This window comes from Aethina tumida, chromosome 2, assembly GCF_024364675.1.
Source record: "Aethina tumida isolate Nest 87 chromosome 2, icAetTumi1.1, whole genome shotgun sequence".
Taxonomy (NCBI): Eukaryota; Metazoa; Arthropoda; class Insecta; order Coleoptera; family Nitidulidae; genus Aethina; species Aethina tumida.
In genome coordinates, this window is record NC_065436.1 from 37,615,720 (window position 1) to 37,633,621 (window position 17,902).

The window sequence follows — 17,902 nt, forward strand, 5'->3', positions numbered from 1 at the left end:
ATACCATTCATAAAATTTCTCATTTACTAAATAGACGAAGTTACCAGCCATAAATAATGAGCTCCACTTTCTTATTATATTTTTTATAATTAATATTGTTGATAAATTAAAATATCCTCTAGAAAAAAGTGGTTTCAAGAATACTACGTAATTTGAATGTTACTGATCGACACAATACCGAATATGTAAACCACTTTTATGTAATTGTAAAAGACACGTATACACATTTATTTATTTGATACGCAACTGCTAGTGAAATTGTATTTGTTTATGCAACATCATTTTATCCATTTTTTCGATTAACGTATTTAATGTATATTTCCATGATTTTCTAAGTATTACTAAAGTGTACTTCAATTTAAATACGTACTATTATGTATCATGTTTCTATTTTTATTAAAATAAACTGGAAGTTACGTTTAGGCATATTAATTTCCAAATTCTTACGACCTCATTCCAACGTTTACGTTTATTACAATAATAAAAAAACAATTTATAAAAATCACTTCACATTTCACTAAAAATAAAAAACAATAAAAAAGTATGGAAATCTAACATGTGCACTTTCTGATGGTTATTCATTTAATATCACAAAAACACATCAATAGGTCCGTCTTCCACAAAAGATGTAAAAACGTGGGTTGTCGAAATGCAAGTGGCGAGTGTATCATTGTCATGACCGATCGAACTGGGAGATTCCGCTACTAATTACGGACCTACGCCCATGCGAAAGAGAGTAAATGGTCGGTTGCGTTTTTCTCCGGTACTTTCTTAACAAAATCCGGACCGTTTCGTGCCTCTTTTTCCTTTCATTTGGTCGACAAAACAGTGGCGTATAAATAGAGAGTGCGGCGTCCAGGCCGACATCACAACCCAATCCGATTTAGTGCAGTGCAAATCAGCATCACGCCAATTCACGTGGCCTAACAAGACTATGGCTTCTCGTCTTTTGGTGAGTACCACGATGCAAATCTCGAATCCGTGAACTGTGTGGAAATAGTGATGTGACTTTACGATATGGATTATTAACTGTTCCAATGGGATTGACTCAGTGATATACATATACACATTATTGCTAATTGCCTAGTTAATGTCTAATTGGATTTCATTTTGATTTTTTCTAGATTTTTTCCCTTGGTGCCCTCGCGGTCTTAGGATTTTGTAATGCTGGAGGACATGGAGGGGGGTAAGGACGAATCATTTCATAATATTGGCAATTTTCTAAAAATAATTAATAACCAATAAAATTTTCAAAAAATATATATAAGTTGCAATTCATCATGTATTTTAAAACCGCTCTAAAATTACATTTATTATTAAAAAAAAGAAAATGGAAAGAATATAATTGATATTTTAAAATCATAAATCGTCGTCAAAATTTAAATTCCTCGTCAACCTTCTGTCAATTTTTTTCTAGATATAAAACTTTCATCTGGTTTTTTGCAATTTCTTCATTAACTTTCGTAGAAATTGCGGGTTTTTGGCAATATTTCATGCACAATTTAATTAATTATAGTTATGGTGAACTAATTGTGTGCACTTTCAAAAAAAAACTATCGGACTTTCGTTTATAATAAGACGTACTTATACAATATTAATCCAATTATTCTAGCATGAATTATACTGGAATTGTATGTAAATTACAATCTTTGAGACAGATTTAACTTAATTTGCTGCGATAATTTGAGAACAATTATTTAAGTGGTCATAAAATATAATGGGTGTAATCAAATTAATTAAAAAATTCAATAAAAATTAAACATTACTTTTATTTCCGGCATATTCAAGTAATAATTCTATTATATCACATCACTTAAATGGAAGATGTGGATTGGGATACGCTTTCTAATTACTACTAGAAATGTCCACTTTTTTTGAAGTCGGTTAATAATTTTTTATCGATTTTAAATTGGCACTATTTGATGGAATCAGATTGGAGATTAATTTTAGTTTTTGTGTTAGTACGTTAATTATAAGTGAAAGTAGTTGAATGCAAATGGAATCAAATCAGATTGTTTTTCATCTGTTTTTGATTTGGTGGAATTTCCCGAGATATTAAAATGATTTTTATTTGATTTGGTCATTCCAGAGAAAAGAAAGTGATAATCCACGTCCCATACAAAGTGAAACACATCCACCACACGCACACCGTCTACAAACACGTGGGTGGACACGGCGGCGGCGGTGGCGACCACGAGTTCTATAAAGTTATAGGATACTCGGGCGGCATCGACGACGGTGAAGTTGTGTCCCACGGTCACGGAGGCGGTGGCGGCGGTGGTGGTCACGGTGGATGGGAAGGCGGATTCGGGGGAGGCTTCGGAGGCGGCCACGCGTCCGTTGAATCGCACGGCGCTGACATTGGCGGCGGTCACGGCGGTGATTTCGGACATTCCGGAGGTAATTGAACTCTTCTCTCTTCTTCACTGTTCCCCGTTTAATTCGATTGTGATTCTATATTAAGGTGGTATTGGGGGCGGTCACGGTTTGGCTCTTGGCATTGAAGTAGGAGGCCACCAAGGAGGCAGCCACGAAGTCGGAGGCGGACACGGTTTTGGAGGAAGCGAGGCTGGTTACGGAGACTCCGGAATCGGTGGAGGACACGGAGCAGGGTTTGAAGGCGGTTACGGAGGCGGGGATGTAGGAGGCGGTTACAATGCCATCTCCAACGAAGGAAGCCACGACTTCGGCGGTGGTTACAGTTCGGGTGGTGACGAAGGTTACGGAGGCGGCGGTGACGAAGCCCACAAGGGTTACGATTAAGTTAAACTATTAGGTTTTGCTGTTTAATTTATTGTTGTCTTTTACCTGCTGTACCTTCATTTCTACAAATGTACAACTAGTCCTCTACCTGTTTTTTATTTAGTTTTTAAGCTCTTTAAGTATTGTTAATTTTGTTTTTTATTGTTTTTTAATAAAAAGTTAATTTAAATACTGTCTGTTATTCATAACAATAAATGTTAATGTTAAAATATTAACTTCATATTTGAAGGTGACTATAATTTAATTATGTTTATTATATATTATATATTATACATTATATATTATATATTATATATTATATATTATATATTATATATTATATATTATATATTATATATTATATATTATATATTATATATTATATATTATATATTATATATTATATATTATATATTATATATTATATATTATATATTATATATTATATATTATATATTATATATTATATATTATATATTATATATTATATATTATATATTATATATTATATATTATATATTATATATTATATATTATATATTATATATTATATATTATATATTATATATTATATATTATATATTATATATTATATATTATATATTATATATTATATATTATATATTATATATTATATATTATATATTATATATTATATATTATATATTATATATTATATATTATATATTATATATTATATATTATATATTATATATTATATATTATATATTATATATTATATATTATATATTATATATTATATATTACATGCAGTGACGAATATGAAAAAAATTAGTTTCTCAAATTCCTGGAGTAGCACTTACTATTAGCCCACTTACTTTATGTAACATATTATAACATTAATTTGAATGTAATAAGTAGAAATACAATTTTATAGAGAAATCTTTATTTATAAAAATGATACATCTTTGGTAAATATAGCAATATCAAATAACTTTGTATCTATTCTTCCTCGTCGTCGTATTCTTCAATATCTTGATGATCCTTTTCATTATCATCGTCATCAACTTCATCATTACCCTTTTCGACTATATCATCCCCAACATCTTGATTGTAATAATCCTTTACATCATCATGAAATTCACTTCCTCCGGCATCTTTCAAATGGTGCTCGATTAACTTTTGCACAGGATTAACCGGAGGGTAATTGTACTGATAATTATAAACTTTCTCGTCATACGGATCACTTTCCTTTACCTTGTAACTGCTGTGAACCAAAATAGACTTAGGATAGGGATTCTCAAAACTCTCCTCCTTATAATGAGCTCCACTAATCGACGTTTTTGCTTTATCTCCATTTTTGTAGTCCTCATTATTTTCGTTGTATTCCCAGCTGTGATCTTTATGTGGCGTTTGATGTTTATGATGTTTATGATTGTGCTTATGGTTGTGTTTATGACCATGTTTGTGTTTGTGATCGTGTTTGTGACCATGTTTTTGTTTATGATCGTGTTTATGACCATGCTTGTGTTTATGATTGTGCTTGTGACCATGCTTGTGTTTATGGTCATGTTTGTGACCGTGTCCATGTTTATGATCGTGGTTATGTCCGTGCCCGTGTTTGTGGTGATGTTTGTGTTCGTGTTTATGAATTACTATATGTTTTTTGCCGTGATCTTCCACATGAGGTTTTTTATAAATTACTTTGGTGTGCTCATGTTTGTGGATCAATGTTGGGACGTAGATTTTTACATGCTTTCTGTAAAAATATATACATATATAATTTTTCTTAAAACTATCTCTAATTTAATTGATTTTCTCCTTCAGTGTATTTTATAATTGCTTTGTTTCCAATTAATAAACAATCATATAAAAGACAATCAATATTTTTATTATAAAAATATGTAACATAAAATCATAACAGTTCAACTAAAGGTTTCTCTAAACTACATAAACAACATTTATAATCAGTGTGTTAGAAAACTAAATAAATCTTTTTGATTTTATCGGAACGAAAACAACGGCGACGACTCGGAAGTTTTCGACAAGTGTACTCCGGAAAATGGATCGGAGGTCCTGTCACTGGCATAATGACCGCCCTGACTGTGACCTCGCAACTGGCTGAAAAAGTCCGGACTGTCGTCGTCGTAATTTTCCAAATTGTCATGATCGTAATCTTCGTCTCGTTTGTACGGCGAACTGTATTCTTGCGAGTACCCGGAATCGTCGCCGAACTCTCCAATGTATCCGGAGTCGTGATCGACGATGTACGGGGCGGAAATGTACGAATCTGAGTGATGATGTCCGTGTCCCTTGGTATGTTTGTGACTGTGCTGGTGCTTGTTCTCTCCATGGTGTTTGTGCTCGTGCTTGTGATGACCTTCCTGTTTGTGATGGTGGTTGTGCTTGTGACCGTGCTTCGCTTCGTGCTTGTGTTCGTGTTTTCCTTCGTGCTTATGTTCGTGCTTACCCTCGTGCTTGTGAGCGTGATTGTGCCCATGTTTGTGTTCATGTTTACTCGAATGTTTGTGGTCGTGGTGCGCCTTGTGGTCGTGATGGTGTTTCCCCTCGTGTTTGTGTCCGTGTTTGTGGCCGTGGTCGTGTTTGTGATGGTGGCTGTGTTCGTGTTTGTGGATCACGACGTGTTTCTTTTTCGAGCCGAAATGATCAAAGTCGTCGATCTCACCGCCGGATTGGAATTCCGGCACGTGGATTTTTATGTGGACACTAGAAAATGTGGTGGTATGTTAGATATTTTTTTAAATTATTTCATGAGTGAACTGGGCTAAGTCTGGAAGGAAAAAATGTAAGAGAAAAGCAAAGAGACGAGAAAGAGGAGCATTTTAATGACAACTCGTTCAAAATTATTAACTAATTTTCTAAAACCACAATTCCACTTTTGTTGTTATTTTCACTCGTTCCCACAATCTAATCATAGTAGCCTACTTTATTTAACCAGTGCAACAACGAAGGTTTCATTAATGTCTGTAAACTTGTACATTTCAGTTTAATTAGAAATTTCCACTTTTTATTTTATATGTTGTAGCCGAAATATGAAGAAGAAAATAGATAGTAAAAAGGCAGAGTGAAAGACGTAAGTAAAATAAATATAATAACTTACTTGTCGTGTGCACCACAATCGGATATCCGGACAAAGTATCCAATGAACAAAACATAAAGCACATTCAACTGCATTTTTAAGTACAACTGGTTCGCATCACACAAGCAAGAACTGTCAACAGAGCAAAGCCTGAAGCTGATTTGATATCGATTTGATGGTAAATTGATTTTATATAGTAACTCGAAGTCTACCCCCAATACGCACCGCTGTTTTGCGGTTTTTTATATGTTACGATAGAATAAAAAACAACAAGTAATATTGGCCATGGTTTTGTGGTTGATTTATTGTGTTTTGTGTATGGGACATTTAAACTGAAAGCCATTTCCTTATAGAAGTCGTTTATTAGAAAAATTATATAAGAATCGGATTTTAATGTATAATTAAAAGAGATCGATTCATATCCAAAGAATAACGGGACAATAATCACGGTTGTCATTTTAATCAGGATCGGTCTAGGCCTAGTAAATATTGAAAATTATTTATCTTGATAACCGCATTCACTAATTATTTGCCTGTCTATTATAATCATGCTTTTTTAATATTTCACTCATTGTCGTTCAATAAATGTAGGTATTTAATTCATTTGTGTAATCAATCAAATTATGTTTAAGATTTTAAAGAGAAACGTACCGAGGGATTTGATATGGTTTTATATTAATCAAACTATTATAATTTCTCTTTTAGTTTTATGTAAAAGTGATTTTGTGTATCATACCGAAATAGATATATTTTATTATCTATTTCAGAACATTTGACGGATTTTTATCATTATCAATATGGTACATATGTCCATTTCCCTTGTATTTACTTGTGATGTTTGTAAAAATATAATAGTAATGTTTAAATTTATATTCTGAAAAATAGGAAAAAAAATATGTTATTATACAAATAATTTTTTAACCATTTTTATAATATGTTTTAGTTATATCATATGGACTTATTTCGTTCTAATTATTACAGTAAAAATATATAATATATGATAAACATATATTATATATTTTTAACTTTATCAAATAACAGGTGGGCTGAAAAATTCGTAGACTGACACTGGCGCTATTAGTATTAAATCTATATAATTTTCAGTTAGCCCTAACCTTCAAAAGATACGTATATGAATTTGACAGCTGTCATACTATTAGTTTGTGAGTTATAGCATTTTGAGTGAAGCAATTTTTGTTAGTTGGATAAAAAGGAATTTCGTGTGTTAATAAAGCATTGCTTTTTGGCGAAAAAAAAAAATACTACTGAAGCCAAGGCTTGGCATGATAAACATTATTCGGACTATACACCAGGAAAATCAAGCGTTGAAACAATAATGAATTGATGATTTTGAGCAGTATTTGGAGCTGTTCAATCGTAATAAACCCGAATTTTTGCGTCGATGTGTAACAATGGATGAAAGATGACTCCATCATTTCACACCAGCCGAATGGACTGAAGCCTATTTTGAGGCTAAAGACAAATCGTATTATAAAAATGGTATCGAAAAATTAAACTTTTAAGCCCAACTGTTATTTCACCACAACACAAATCAAATGCTTTTTAACTTTAACAAATAACAAATAAATACATTCATGTTCAGTGATACTTCAGGAAAACTGGGCCTTAACATCATAATTTGAATTTAATTTTAAAATTGACAATAATAATAATAATAATAATAATAATAATATGTAGAGTACGGTACTGTAAATGAAGATAAGTGTGACTCCAATTTATTCAAATAGAAAATATCCATTTTGCTCTGATAAAAGAATGAATGAATAACAAACACAAAACTATTCATCTAACAATTTTATTTAAAACAATTATTAATACAAAATAAAAAACAATAAAATAATATAACAATGTAAACAAAACTAACAATAACAACAAACAAGTAAATGTGTATAACATTATCAACAATAGCTCCGATTTGAAAGTGCTCTAAACGAGAAAGTAAGACTAGTTCAAACCGAAACCAAAGACTATAACAAAAACAACCTAATTTTTAGTTTTAGGATTCAATTTGGCAGGCTGAAATTCTGCAACTTTGAGAGTATCAGTTACTTCCATTTTTTTGTTCAAAACAGCAGTTTCCCATGTAGAAGGAGAAATATCTTTGCCATCAGGCACAACTGTAACGGTATTCTCACTGGAGGCCGCGACGGAAGCATCATTCGCCAATTTGAGGACCTTCGCGACTCTTTCCGAGGCAGCGGGGTTGTTCTCCAAACCTGTTATCGGAGACCAAGCATCAGTCTTTTTATTGTTGATGTTTCCGCTCGTCATACTTTCGTATTTCTTGTTCCTGTGCTTGGAGGACTGCTTAGAGGCGAAGGAGAATTCGTGTCCGTCCAGATCGAAGTTAAACGGATCCGGCGACAGTTTTTTCACCACCTTGTTCGACGCCAACGCCACTGGAGATTCTTGTGCTGCATATGTGTTTTTCAATACTTCACCGATAATAGCACTATTATAGTTGTAGCCGTCATAGTTTTGTGTCGGTTTTTTCGCGCTAAGGAAATCAACATCCTCGTCGTAGTTCTCGATGTTTTCGCTGGGCGAATCGAAGTCATCGTAATTTTCCAGATTGTCGTGGTCATCTTCGTCGACGAGTTCTTCACCCTGCAACTGCTGGTACTCCTCGTAGTCGCCTTCAGTTTGGTAGGGGGCGGCAATCGCGTATTCACCGTTCGGGTTCACTTCCTGGGAGTAGGCCAGATTCTGATGATCGTCCAACAGGTCCACAACCAATTTTTCATGTCCGTGATCCTTTTTAGAATGTTTCTCGGTGTGCTTGTGCTTGTGTTTGTGTTCATGATGACCAGAGTGTTTGTGATGGTGCTCGTGTTTGCCGTGCGCCTTGTGACTGTGCTTGTGCTTGTGACTGTGTTTCGCCTCATGCTTGTGTTGATGTTTCGCTTCGTGTTTGTGCGAGTGTTTCGCTTGATGTTTGTGTTGGTGCTTGGCCTCGTGTTTGTGTTGGTGTTTCGCCTCGTGTTTATGCGAATGTTTCGCCTGGTGTTTGTGCGAATGTTTCGCCTCGTGTTTGTGACCGTGCTTGTGTCCGTGGTCGTGTTTGTGATGGTGTTTGTGTTCATGTTTGTGAATCACGATGTGTTTCTTTTCGTCGTGGCCTCCCTTTTCGTGAACCACAACGTGATGTTTGTGTTTGTGGACGAGTTTCGGAATTTGCACTTTAACATGTCTAGAACAGAAAACAGATTGTTAATAATTGTTTAAATGTAAATTTCAGCGTTGTACTCACTTTTCGTGACCTCCTACGTCTGTAAATTGGACGCAGAATCCCACAATGAAAAAATAAAACACATTTAACTGCATAGCAAGTTAATATCTGAATGTTCAGTGTTAAACTGATAGTATCTAAAGGATAATTTCCCATTTATATATACTTCACTGTCATAGTCAAATGTGGTTTGTTTTATTTGACAATGGAGTGTAAAAAAGATCATCAATATAGATATTTTGACAAAGGATGTTGCGGTTTATCAATTTTTGTCTAGCAAGGTAAAAGTAATTTACTTCCTTTCTATACGGATTTATTTCCTTTAAAAAGTGATCAGGGAACAAAGGATTATTTGACACAGCAATTATATAACGTCAAACGATGTTAATCCAATATAAGTGAGGAAAAGTTTTCTTATACCCGAAATTGTAATTGAAATTTTCAATAGTGTGGTTAACAAAATTCATGCTTATCAATGGAATAAATCTTATAGAAACTGTCATTGAATTATGATTGTCACATCACATACATCATTTTAATGTTGACCTGTAGAATAATAGAGTTTTTAGGCACTTAGAAATAGTATAGTTTGTAATTAACAATAATAATTACAGTTTAAAAATACATCGTTACGTTTGTTTAATTCAACTTAAAATTGTTATATTTCTGCCATTCAAAAAATACAAAGAGTCAGAACAACGTGTCATTATTTTAATATTATTGATTTTTAAATGCAAAAACTGGTGAATATATTATAAAATGGCGTTTATATTGAATAATATATTATATATTAAATAAATTATAGAAGTTTTTAAAATTTCTTTATTGCAATCTATAACGTTATTACATAGAATTATATTCATTTTACAAATTATGTATAAGTAAATATAAGTATAATCATCAAATAAATATAAACTACTAAATAATTATGTTTATTACTAAAAAATGTTTAAAATATATAGTAATAAAGCACAAATATATTATTTTATTAATATTATCATGTTTTTAAATACAAAAATGGTGGAATTTTTGATAATAAATAATATATTATATATTAAATAAATTATAGAAGTTTTTAAAAATTCCTTGTTGAAATCTATAGCGTTATTACATAGAATTATATTCATTTTACAAATTATGTATAAGTAAAATATAATTATAATCATCAAATAAATATAAACTTGTAAATAATTATGTTTATTACTAAAAAATGTTTAAAATATATAATAAAGTACAAACATATGATTTTATTAATATTATTGTATTTTTAAATGCAAAAAATGGTGGAATTTTTGATAAAAAACAATATATCATATATTAAATAATTTATATAAGTTTTTAAAAATTCCTTATTGAAATCTATAGAATTATACTCATATAACAAATTGTGTGTAAGTAAATATAATTATAATCATCAAATAAATACGAACTTGTAAATAATTATGTTTATTATTAAAAAATGTTTAAAATATATAGTAATACAGCACAAATATATTATAATATTTTAATAAATCAATATTAAATAAATAACCACTAAATAAATAGAAATTACACTTTGGTAAAGAGAAAACATTTTTACCAAAATAGATATGGCATATTGCAAATTGTTAAATAATAAGTATATTTATATAAATATGTTTGTGTTAAAACTTGAATTTGCCTAAAAAGAAACTACTTTCTGTTGTAGGAAAAGTAACTGGAGAAACGTTAGGATTAATAGCTGCTCCAGTGGCTTTGCGAATTTTGTTTACGAACAACGGATTTGGAGTAGCTCGGTGTACAACCCTGTTGGAAGCCTCCTCCAAATATTTGTCATACTGTCCAGGAATATGCTCAGTCCCGTACGTTTGTTCAAGATATTTATCCAATTCGTTTTCATTCCATTTGTATTTTCCATCGGTTAAAGTAACTTTCTCTGCATATTGTATTTTTGGCGCAGTATAGTCATAATCAACGTAATTTTCCAAATCACCTGTTGAGTTATCGATGTAATCTTGAATGTGTTCCGGATACTCTGTTCCTGTACGAAGTTCCTCGTTATTTCTGTAGTCATCATCTTCCCCTTCTTCTTGGTATTCACCATTGTATTCCTCATTTATATTTTCTCCATCATTGTTTTCGGCCAAAGGTGCTTCATCATCTTCATTTTGTTCGTTCTTGAAATCCGTAATGGGTAGGTTATCATTCACATCGATAATCTGGTCGGCCAAATCAAACGGATTCGGAGTGGTTGTGGGCCGCTGTAAAGGTTTCGGAGTTGATGGTGTCGTATCGAACGGTATGAACTCTTTGACTTTATAACTGGCGGTCACCGGCAAATTCTCATCATTCTCCGAAAACTTATGTCTATTAACATGTGGCCTCCTATATGATTGTTCATAAGGCTCAGAAAAGATTTCCACTTGCTTGTTGTTCTCGTGCAAATTCTGTTTATAATAAATAGGCTCAATAATAATTTCCTTGTGATCATCGTCATCCTCCTTGGTTTCGTGCTCGTGTTTATGCTTGTGTTTGTGATCGTTATAATGCTTGTGTCCGTGTTTGTGGCTGTGCTTTCCGGAGTGCTTGTGCTTATGCTCGTGCTTATGGCCATGTTTCCCCTCGTGGCTGTGCTTGTGGCCATGTTCGTGCTTGTGCCCGTGTTTGCCTTCGTGCTTGTGATCGTGTTTATGATCGTGTTTGCTGTCGTGCTTGTGATCGTGCAAGTGTCCGTGCTTGTGTCCGTGATGATGTTTGTGTTCGGAATCGTGATGGTGGCCGTGCTTATGGCCGTGTTTGTGTTCGTGGCCGTGTTTGTGCTCGTGTTTGTGCAATACCATGTGGTGTTTCGGGCCGACGTACTTTGTGTGCTGGTGGATTTTCATGGGCACGTGAATTTTTATGTGTACCCTAAAAAAAGTATTTCTATTTATCTTGTATAATACAAATCGGTTTGTGGGAAATGTTCTTGTAAGCACAATAAACACAATAGAACATACAACAACAGGACTTATTATCGATTTATTACTCACTTATCATTTCCACAGTCCGACACATCTATAAAATATCCAACACACAAAAGCTTCAAAATAATATTGAACTTCATATTTTTGTGGATTCTTTTAAGGTCAGAATCACAGGTATAACTTAAGAAGCAATGTCAGCATTATAACTGGAATAACTTTTTCTAAAAATGGTTTTATATCTTCTTGCAATTACCCCAACACGATATTGCTGCGGTTTCTATTATAAACGTTGGACCAATCGATAGAGGTTTGTGGTTGAATCAATTTTTCAAATCAATGTTTGCTTTGTTTAGATTTATTTCCTGAAAGTGCTGAATATCCTTTACTTCCGTTCTACCGATTCTTGTAGCATTCTACGTTATGTAACGGTACAATAATAATACTTGTTGTATATTGATTGTTTAATGTTATTTTATTAGTGAATAAATAAAATATTACAGCGTGAAACGTAGGAAATGATTCGAAATCTTAATTGGAGATAAATAGTATTAAACGAAAGTGGCGAAAATTTAATAAAAGTAAATTTGTATTCATTAATTAAAATTGTTCTATTTTGATATTAATCCATATGTTTGTGGATTGGATTTTAATAATATACATTAAATAGGTATTCTACGCTACATATCGAATGCTCGAAATGTCGAACGCTTGAAATGTCGGATGCCCGAAACGGAAATATCCGAGTGCAGTCGGACGATATCATATGTGCGTGGCGCATGCTCACGGAGATACGTGCAACTGGGACGGGCTACGGGAATTTAATTTGAAAATCACTCAACATCAACCGCCAATAATAAATATTCAGGATTGCACACCTAATATTATAAATAATGACTCGTTTACTTTGCAACATCAAACTTTATAATAAATGTGATTTTCTTATGGTTTTTGCATTATTAAAATATTAGTAGTAAAATTTTAGTTGGTACATAAATATTAACGTATTTTATATTTTTTATATGTAAATGAATATCTTTTGCAGTAAAAAATGTATGAAATATACTGGTACATCTAGATTTGTGTAGAGAGGCTAATATATTTTAATTTTAAGAGATATTCAAAGAAATATGTACAAAAGGGATCAAACTATAGACAATATATTAAACGGGAATTTTTAGCAACAATATGGTATTGTAATATTTTGACAACAAACATCGAAATTGTGAAATGAGGAAATGTAACACAGATTATCAATTAAAATTATACTTATAAATTGTAACTATTAAATTTTTAGAAAGAATATGAAGTATTATATTACTGTGATCATGTGAAAACCTTAATTTATTTAAATAGTGAAACATAAAATATGTAATTAGACTTCATCTGTTACCAAATAATTATTTACTTAAATAAATATAGACATTACTCTGAAGATACCTTAACAAAGTTTATTGTTTAGTGTAATATTTTTAGTTAGATAATTTTATTTATTTTAAAACTTAATATTACTGTTCAGAATTAATTATTTAAACTGGAAATAATAAATATTTTAATAATCTATCTTACTTCATATTAATTATAAGAGTTTTATTGAGATTAATATAAGTAGTTTGTTAAATCTAGAGAACTGTATTACAGTTTATCAATTACTTATAATAGTACTCTTACTATTAGAACTATGGTGGGATAAAATTGCAGCTGCATAAAAGTAGTAAAAAGAAATGTTAATTGATTTTTTTTGTATTAGTATGGTTTATTAATAATTAACATTAAAATACCTAATTTTTGGACCTAGTTGATATTGTCCTAATATATAATGGTTTGAATTCATTTAATAAATAATTATTTGTTAAAGTTTATGCGTAAATTTAATTTGTACATAAAGTCAGTGAATTGTTTATAAATTAGTTAAACCGTTAGATATTATAAAAAAGCAATTTCATAGCTATAACCTAACCTAATGTGTTTGAAATAATTAAGAAATAAAAATTTAGTGGATAATTTAAGCACTGTGTAGTATGTATGGAAAACATGAACAAAATAATTTATACTATACTAAAATACTTCAAATTTGTAATAAAATTTGATACGAGGCAATATTAAAGAAAAAACACTAAAATATCACGTACTGTTCGAAAATACTTAATATTAGCTTCAAACAAGTGATATCCGAGATGTTACTGCAAAGAAAGTTGAGTAAATAAAAGAAAAAATTCAGTTGTTTTTAATGTTTATTAAAAAAGTATATATTATCTATTAAAATAGCCATCAAACTATTAATGTAACACATTTTAAATCCTCTGAAGATTACAATATCTGGTTTTTGATATAATAGCATACAATGAAAAACCTTTAACTTTGCTACCACTGTTTACTAAAATTGGAACAAGTTCAATAATTAATACTGATAGAAAATCTGTGATGTATAATTTCTTGAGATTAGGCCTAAATCTTCATGTAAATGTTTCTACCATAGTAATTGATAACTGTTGTTTATTGTAGTAAACCACTCATTGTATATATCCATAGCAATCTTTAAATGTTGCCTCTTAAGATCGACTGTACATAAATGCTAAAATATGTAGAGTGCACTACAGTGGAGAAAGTGATATTTCATTAGTTATTTTCAACATTTAAAAAATATTAAAGAAATATTATTTAATAAATTTCGCACAAAACTTACTAGTAATTATAATCAATTATAAATTTTTAACAGATATTTATTAGAATTGTTTGTTTTGAATATAGAATATTTTTAGGTTAAGCGTTAATCGTTGGTTTGATGACACCGCGTAGATCAAACGTACGAATTAAAATCATAGAGTAAGCCATAGAGTAGGTATCAATGATTTTCTTTAAATGCTATTGCTAATCATGTTCCTAAATAACGGACGTCCTATTGTAGATTTTTTGTTTACTGAAGGTAGCCGATCGGTTCCGACCTTTCGAGCATTCGGTATGTCCCCGATATTCTTAATGTTTAGTTACTACATTGTAAATTAAACGGTCAATATTACATTTTCTACTAGTATATCAGTAATATAAAGAAACAGTTCAAAAAGAGTTCTGAATTAATTAAATATAGAAAGAAATAAAACAAGTAGATATGATGAGTACAATTTTTATAAAAAAAAAGAGTTTTTTTTTTCAAACAGTTAACAATTACATTTCTAAATGTGAAACAATAATTAATATTTTATTCTTATTACAAACAAAATAACAATAATAATGATCATAACGTGCAAAAATATATACAGAATTAATATTTCGACTATTATACTTTCTAATAAAAATACGCTCTCATAAGTTTGGATTATGTACTTTTCACAAATCGACTAGTAATTTGTTATGATATGTTTCTTCATTCTGCTCCTGGTAGTCAAAATATTAATACGAATTAGAAACATTAAAAACTACCAATTAACAAATTTTTTATACAACTCCGACAAAGAGATGTTGAAAAAATCTATTTAAGGTCTATTATAATGTGTTAAGGTACTGAAAAGTATCTTAAATTCTAACATGAACCTAAATTATATAAAAAAAAAATATTTTTTTATAATAGTAGGTATCACAGAAAAACGCATTTAGTGCCAGTGGAACGGCTTGCCTCCGTGACTGTGATGGCCGCCTCCGCCGCCACCGCCTCCTTTTCCATGGTGGATCGTTTTGTAGATCGTATGGGTATGTTTGTGAGTGTGGACGATATGAGGAACTTTTATTATCACTTTGTGGTGTCTGGAAATATTTTCTCAATCAGTTTTATGTCTGGTTGTTACAAGTTATTTATAAATGAACGTTAAGAGGAAGTCATTGAGCATTTTTAGTGTCCAGTTTCTTTGAGTATTCAGAAAACTTGTATTTGCCTTAAGTTGTTCGAATTAAGGAAGTTATGTAAGATTTTATCCGTTCCGTAATACCTAGTTTCGCACAAACAACAAGTGAATATTTATGATTTGTAATTAACTTGATTAAAAAGTGAACGTACACAAACTAAGAAGTTGATTTGTGAACACACAAAAAATTATTAAAATTTTAAATTTATTTTTATATATTTTTGTAAAATGTTGAAAGCATTTTGGAACTCATTTAAATGAAATAAAATTTTATAAATACAGGTTATAATTGCGAACGGACGAACGAAGATTATGTGCCCAGACATTTGAATGTAATAAAGAACAACATAAATGGAATAGAAGAAAAATAGTTTACCCTCCGCCTCCACCGGCTTTAACTTGCACGAACGAAACGACCGCCATAAAGCACCACACGAACTGAAAAAACAGATTAAATCGTCACTAATCCGATCACAGTCACTCTTACCCTTACCCAAGACACTAGATGCATTTTTCGTATTGTTCCGTTTTGCACGAACGCTGACCAGTTTATGATCCCGGGTGATTGTTTCAGACTTTATATATTAAAGGGAGCGACTACTCGATTTGATGAAGTAAAGAAAAAAAAGTGGAGGCGGGCTGGCGGTAGTTCGATATGTGCATGCAATACCGTAACTTGGCCGTATTAAGTGAAACGGACTCTCACTTTTCTTCTAAAATTTTCTGTATCATTTACGGACTAAATCAGCATGTGTGACACGATAATGTCTGTATAATTATCAACACAAAATCCATTGTTACTTACCGGAAACGCGCATAATTCAAATATTCTAGCTTATTTATTAAAAATCTCATTTATTTTTCTTAACGACTTTTTTATTTTGTTTTATTTTAATTTAAAATGTAGTAATTGAATTTATTGAATCCTTAAGTTTTATGAATTGTTTTATTAAAATTTAAATACCTATTTGGAGACATAAACGTGTGGGAAGAATTGAAACCCATTTTTTGTTAGACCTAAAATATTTTGGGTGAATGTTGTCCTGTTGAATTTTTAATACGAATTTTAACACTTTTTCTACTATTTTTTAATTATTTCGAATAATTTTCTACGTCTTAATATGCAATTAAATATTTTAATTTAAAGAAAAGTTGAATTTTTTTCTTATTTAATTGTTTCTAGAATTTATAAATAATTGTATTAAAATTATTTAAATAAATATGAAGTTCTCAATTTTCATTTAGTTTTAGTGAATTGATACTAGGTGCTATTATTAAATGTATCAAATTAGATTATATAATTTCAAACAGAATAACATAACAATAATTTCTGTACTAAATACTTTAAATAGTTGTGGTTTTGCCATTATGAATGTTGTTTATTTATATTAATAACAACAAGTTCATTTTATAAATATGAAACACAAGATTTTATTTTAACAACGTTAAACATTAATTTTACAAAGAAATTAGAAATTATCAATAATACATTAATTTTCTTGTTGAATTAACGACAATTATAAAAATGGGAAATTATGGTTAATACGCTTTCTTTAAATTAAAACAATCAGTGGAATATACTTTGAGAAAATTGATTGATTCCCATCTATATCGAAGTGTGTAGCATATTTATTTCCTAATTGCATAATTTTACGATGGATTGATTATCCAACGCGATCTGAGGAAGTCTGATGCAAAATCTAGTTTTTGACTGTCGTTTCCTACATGACGTTTACGACTATGTCTTGAACCATTTGTTTCGGCTTTTTCGGTTACACAACGTGTAATTTTCCTTTACTAATTAATTTTTTTCTTCCTTTCAAATTCTAAGCTCACTTAAATTATGAACCAGGTAACAAGGGTGCAAAATTTTATTACTTTTTAATCGGTGATACTTTTGTCTTATTATTCATAAATAAATCACATTAAACCTCTGGATAAATCGAAAAAGTGAATAACTAATAAAATTGTCTTACAAAAAGTTTAAGCACAATTTGTATCAAATAGAATTAAAGTTATAATCCAGATAAGTGGAGGTTTCCTGTGGCGACGATCCAAAATGTTTCTT

At 30.9% G+C, this 17,902-nt stretch overlaps 4 protein-coding genes across 4 annotated transcripts; 1 reads left to right on the forward strand and 3 right to left on the reverse strand.

Moving 5' to 3' along the window:
* The first annotated feature begins 892 nt into the window (after positions 1–892).
* On the forward strand, positions 893–2,926 carry LOC109595206 (uncharacterized). The gene is made up of 4 exons (XM_020010511.2): positions 893–952; positions 1,125–1,186; positions 2,090–2,400; positions 2,465–2,926. The coding sequence occupies exons 1-4, from the start codon at positions 935–937 to the stop codon at positions 2,761–2,763; spliced, it is 690 nt and encodes a 229-aa protein (XP_019866070.1). The 5' UTR covers positions 893–934; the 3' UTR covers positions 2,764–2,926.
* Positions 2,927–3,705: 779 nt separating this feature from the next.
* On the reverse strand, positions 3,706–5,934 carry LOC109595193 (histidine-rich glycoprotein-like). The gene is made up of 3 exons (XM_020010498.2): positions 5,825–5,934; positions 4,711–5,430; positions 3,706–4,462 (listed from the first exon to the last, which is right to left on the reverse strand). Exons 1-3 carry the CDS (start codon positions 5,896–5,898, stop codon positions 3,706–3,708), a joined length of 1,551 nt encoding a protein of 516 aa, XP_019866057.2. The 5' UTR covers positions 5,899–5,934.
* A 1,785-nt stretch (positions 5,935–7,719) lies between these two features.
* Positions 7,720–9,148, reverse strand: LOC109595192 (zinc transporter ZIP10-like). Its single transcript, XM_049963334.1, has 2 exons — positions 9,075–9,148; positions 7,720–9,014 (listed from the first exon to the last, which is right to left on the reverse strand). The coding sequence occupies exons 1-2, from the start codon at positions 9,146–9,148 to the stop codon at positions 7,808–7,810; spliced, it is 1,281 nt and encodes a 426-aa protein (XP_049819291.1). The 3' UTR covers positions 7,720–7,807.
* A 1,548-nt stretch (positions 9,149–10,696) lies between these two features.
* On the reverse strand, positions 10,697–11,917 carry LOC109595191 (LIM domain-containing protein A-like). Its single transcript, XM_020010496.1, has one exon. It carries the CDS (start codon positions 11,915–11,917, stop codon positions 10,697–10,699), a length of 1,221 nt encoding a protein of 406 aa, XP_019866055.1.
* Positions 11,918–17,902: the final 5,985 nt, after the last annotated feature.